The sequence below is a fragment of the Belonocnema kinseyi genome, chromosome 5, assembly GCF_010883055.1.
Source record: "Belonocnema kinseyi isolate 2016_QV_RU_SX_M_011 chromosome 5, B_treatae_v1, whole genome shotgun sequence".
Classification (NCBI taxonomy): Eukaryota; Metazoa; Arthropoda; class Insecta; order Hymenoptera; family Cynipidae; genus Belonocnema; species Belonocnema kinseyi.
Window position 1 is genome coordinate 95,358,914 of NC_046661.1, and position 5,133 is coordinate 95,364,046.

The window sequence follows — 5,133 nt, forward strand, 5'->3', positions numbered from 1 at the left end:
TTTTACACATAAAACTTGCACAATGTTTAATAGTAAATTTTCAAAATAAAAATTTTACAGTTTTACGATTTAATATTTGAAGATTTACAATTGAAATTTTTTCAATTTTAAAGATATACCAATCAAAATTCTTAAATTTTCATGATTAGTTAGATAAAACGTCAAGTTTTCAATTCCAAATTGAAGACATTTTAAATGGAAATCATCATAATCACAGAATTTATCATTATAAAACTTAAAACTTGCACAATGTTTAATTGTAAATTTAAAAAGTTAGAAAATCTTCAATTTTAAAAATAAACAAATGAAAATTGTTAAATTTTCATGATTATTTAGATGTAAAGTCAATTTTCTAATTTTCAATCTTCGAAATTGAAGGGATTTTAAATATAAATCATAGAAATGGCCGAATTTATTATTTTAACACAAAACTTGCACAATTTTAATTGTAAAATTGCAAAATTTCAATTCAAAAATTATTATAATTTAATGTTTGAAGAATTAATTTTGTAATTTTGAAATTTTAAAGTTATACCGATCAAAATTATAAAATTTTCGTGATATTTTAGATAAAAAGTCAAGTTGTTTAACATAGAAAACCTGGAATCGTTTAAATTTCGAAGAGCCTTTAAACTTTGAACGTTACAATTTTGATTGTTGTATTTGAAATATGCTTAATTTGTGAGTGAAATTTTTTAATTTTGATTTATAATTTACAAATGAACGTTTGTAGAAAAAATTTGATTAATTTTAAGAGATATTTAGGAGTTTTAAAAAGATTAAAAATTACCATGCAAATTTTAGAAAGTTTCCTTCAAATCTTCTAGAATCTTTTTTGAAAATTTTGTTTAAATCTTTGAATTTTTTTTTTAATATTCTCTTGAAATAATTTTTCAAAATGAAAAATTATTTTTAATTTTCCTATGAAGCTTAAGAGGATGTTTTTATTCCTTTGAAGCCTTTCACAATTCTTGAAAAGAATCTAATTTTTTTGTTTAAAATCTACGAAAATCTACATTTTGCTTTATATTAGGCTATCATTTCAAGTTTTAGATTAAGTTTGAATCTTTTCAAAACTTCTATCTCGTAAAATGACTCAAATTTCGCCTGCAAATAATAAATGTTCAATTGTTATTTATACATCCAAATTGTAAACAAATTTTCTAAAATTTTAAGGATTTTCTGAAAATTGTAGAAAAAATTCATTTTGACAGATATTTACAAGTTCTGAAAAAATTTCCAAAATAATTTTAAATTTAAAACAACTTCTAGATTTCTCAAGATTTTGAAATAAAATTTTGAAGCTTTCCAAGAATGTTTAAACTATTTAAAAAGATGTTTCTAGCTTAAAATTCCTTAAAATGATATAATTTTGAAAATTTTAAAGTTCATTGATTGATTTTTTAATTTAGAGCATTGAAAATGATAACGTGGATGTATATTTTTTCATATTGAAAAATGTTAGTACTTTCAATTTTTTACGCCTAAATTATTGAGCATTTGAATAAAAAAATGTTTAATTAAAAACTTTTAAATTTAAATTTTAAAAGTTCAAAATTTAACAGTTTCATTTTGAGTGCTTTCATTTGCAGCTCAGTTTTTATTACCTTAAGTGGAAATTTTTTTAGCTTTAGTGTTCCATTTCAATTTCATTGACCGTCAAAATTTTTGCGAACCGGGAAATGACCGGGAATTTATTTCGTCGATTAAAACGGCCATCCTGATAAATAAAAATTGAACACTTATTATTTTTAGAATAAATTTGAAAGTATTTTAAATAATTTAAACAAAGTTTGTATATCGACAAAATTCGGCTGTTGATGCCGAAGTTTCGATGCAAATGCTACAGCCTGAGTTTTAAAAAATGTAGATTTTCGCAGATTACAAACAAAAAATGTAATGATTTTTAAGAATTTTAAAAGGTTTAATAAGAATAAAAATACTTTCTTGAAATTTCTCAAAAAATTGCAAATGATTTTTCATTTTGAATCATTATTTAAGGAGAATATTTCAAAAGATTTTAAAAGATTTCCAAAATTTGCAATAACAAAAAAAGAATCTGGAATATTTCAAGGAATTTTTGTTAAATTTCTAGAATTTTGTAAAAATTGTAAGAAAAATTGGATAAATATCTTCTAAATTGAATCGAATTCTTTCTTCCATTTTTAGAAAATCCTGCAAAATTAAAAAAAAAATCCTTAAAACCTTTCAGATTCTTGTCTGACAATTTTGGAAATCTTTTAAAATTCTTTTCAAATATTCTATTAAAATAATTTTTCAACTTAAAAATCTGACGTAAATGTTGTCGTCCTTTTGAAGCTTTTCATCATTTTTAAGAAGCTTATAAATTTTGCCGGATTTTTTGGATATACGTAGACACTTTGTTTAAATTATTTGAAATCGTTTCAAAAATTTTAATTAATTTTGAATCTCTTCAAAACTTAAAATTACTAAAAAAACTTTTTTTACAAATAATGAGCAGAATTTTTTTTAATTGTAGGAAAAATTCGATTTGTTTTACAAGCTATTTAGAAGTTCTAAAATACATTTCAAAAATAATTTAAAATTTCGAAAATTTTAAAACAACTTCTAGATTTATCAAGATTTTGAAATACATTTTTTAAAAGATTTCCATGGATATTTAATCTATTTAAAATGAAAGTAATTTAACTTCTAATTTAAGAAGTGTTCAGTTAAAAACAATTTAAATTTTTCAATTTTTAATGTTTTTAGCTTAAAATTGTTTAAAGTCATATAATTTGGGACATTTAAAAGTTCATTGGTGAATTCTGAAATATTACAAATTTCAAAATATTTAACAGACCTACGCAATTTTATAGGATCTTACAGGGGTATCAATTGATAACAACTATTTTAGAAGGTTTTAACAGATTTTATGCAAATTCGAAAAATTTCAGAGAACTTTAGCGAGTGAGTGAAATTGATTAAAATATTAAGTCACTTCTTGGAATTTCTACTTATTTTATAGGATTATTATGATTTATCATAGGATATCAAAGATTGAAACACTTAAACGGAGTTTTAAAAGTTAAATCATATATTTTGTTAAAAAATTAAACTAATTGGTTGAAAGTTGAATAACTTTTTTAAAAATTCATTTATTCTGTTGAAGATTGATTTCATTTTTGGTTGAAAATTAATTTTTTAACTGGAAATTTAACTTCAATTTTTCGTTAAAAATGTATCTTTTTTTAATTTCAAAATTCAACCATTTCGTCTATACGCGTAAATTATTGAGAATTTGAATACAAATAATTTTAATTAAATAGTTTTAAATTTCAATTTTAAAAGTTCAAAATGTAACTGTTCCACTTTGAGTGCTTTCATTTGCAGCTCAGTTTTCATTACCTCAAGTGGAAATTTTTGTTGCATTCATGTTCCATTTTTTAAATTTCATTGACCGTGAAAAAAGTTTGCAAACCGGGAAATGACCGGGAATTTATTTCGTCGATTAAAACGGCCACCCTGTTTATGTTAAATATTAATGTTAAACTAAATATTAAATAAATATTAACTGATTTTGCTTAAATTTTGAGATTTTTTTGGGGGCATGCGAAAAAATACTGTGTGGGGGGGGGGAGAGCAGAGAAATTTGAAAAGTGAAAAATAAGGGCCATCCTAATTAGACACTCTGGAAATATTTCATTTTCTAAGGGATTTCTATCGTTGCTCGTTGCAGAAAGCAGGAATGGAGAATACGAGCCATCGAGAGAAGAGGAAGAGGAATTGGAACGCGCTTTAGAGGCGGTGGACAAAGATGTCCGAACTTTAGAACGATTGGGACAGCATCACGGTTTATTGGAACCGGCTTTACTTGCCCAACTTATGTCGGACATTGCTTCGTAGCCCCCTCTACCTCACTAAAAGTGCGATTTAGAGAGAAAGAGAGAGAGAGAGATAAAAAAAAACCGCCTCAATTCGCCACTCTTGTTCCTCGCATATCTTGTAGCGAACAATATTTTATGTCTGTGCTGGTAAAAGTGTAACGTTGTTGTGCGTTTATTGCAAATTTCAAATTGCAACTCGAGACTTAGTTAAAAAGTAATGCCAGAAAATCAGTTCGCAACAAGTACTGAACTATTGCAAATTATTATCTAGAGAATTTCATTTTTTATTAGCATCTTCATTCATATTAACAAGACTTCAATCCCCGGAAAAGGAAAAAAAAGAAGTTGAACAGTGAGTATCTTTGGCTCCGTTTCGTTGTGATATACAAGTTGAGCGTTTCGTTCAAATTATGAATGAGTGATAGGATTAAAAAAACAAAGGGAGGATACGTATTACATTTATTACAAATTGAAACGATCGTACCTTACGTACGAGACTGGATTAAAATCCGTAACTCAAGAATTACGATATACGTATTATCGTATTTATTTCTGAAACAGGGATAGCAAAAAAAAAGTACTCGAAAAATCGTCATTTGAAGAAAGAGGCTTAAGTATTTCTCTAACAGGTTGTCTATTGATGACGATGATGAACTTTGTATATAAATACCAAACAGCAGTCAGTGTATATGAGAAACGTTTTGGAACGATAGTCAAATTATCGAATGAAAGGTTTACAGTTAATAGTTTTCAAAATGCTGTCACTCTTTAAGCAGGGTTGCAACAGAAGCTGGAGAAGTCCGGGAATTTTTAAAGAGAGTCTGAACATTTTTATTTCTAGTTCTTCTTAAGGTTTGAAGAATTATTCTAGTACTTTTCTGCTTATTTTGAAAATGTAGGTTGAATGGAATTGATATATGTTACGAGCTGTTGCTAAAGTGTCTGTTTAAGTTTTTACAGTTTCTAAAGAAACATCTTTAAAATTTCAATGCTTAAAGTGTTTACAAAAACATAAAAATATCAGTGGTTACAGTTTGTAAAGAAAAATATGTAAAAATTTAATTTTTATACTTTCTAAAAAAACATCTTTGAAAATTTGATATTTACAGTTTCTAAAAAAATATCTGTAAAAGTTGAATTTTTACCATTTCTAAAGAAACATATTGAAAATCTCAATGCTCACAGTTTCTAAAGAAAAACCATTAAAATTTTAAAATTTACAATTCGTAAAGAAACACCTCTACAAGTTTAATTTGTACAGTTTCTAAAGAAATATCTTTAAAAT

At 25.3% G+C, this 5,133-nt stretch overlaps 1 protein-coding gene across 1 annotated transcript in view; it reads left to right on the forward strand.

Annotated features, from left to right (window-relative positions):
• Positions 1-4,840, forward strand: part of LOC117173083 (INO80 complex subunit D) — an 18,627-nt gene extending 13,787 nt beyond the window's left edge. Inside the window, exon 3 of the mRNA XM_033361464.1 lies at positions 3,701-4,840. Within this exon, the coding sequence (XP_033217355.1) occupies positions 3,701-3,867 (167 nt within the window). The 3' untranslated portion in view covers positions 3,868-4,840. The remainder of the gene's footprint in view (positions 1-3,700) is intronic.
• The last annotated feature ends 293 nt before the right edge of the window (positions 4,841-5,133 follow it).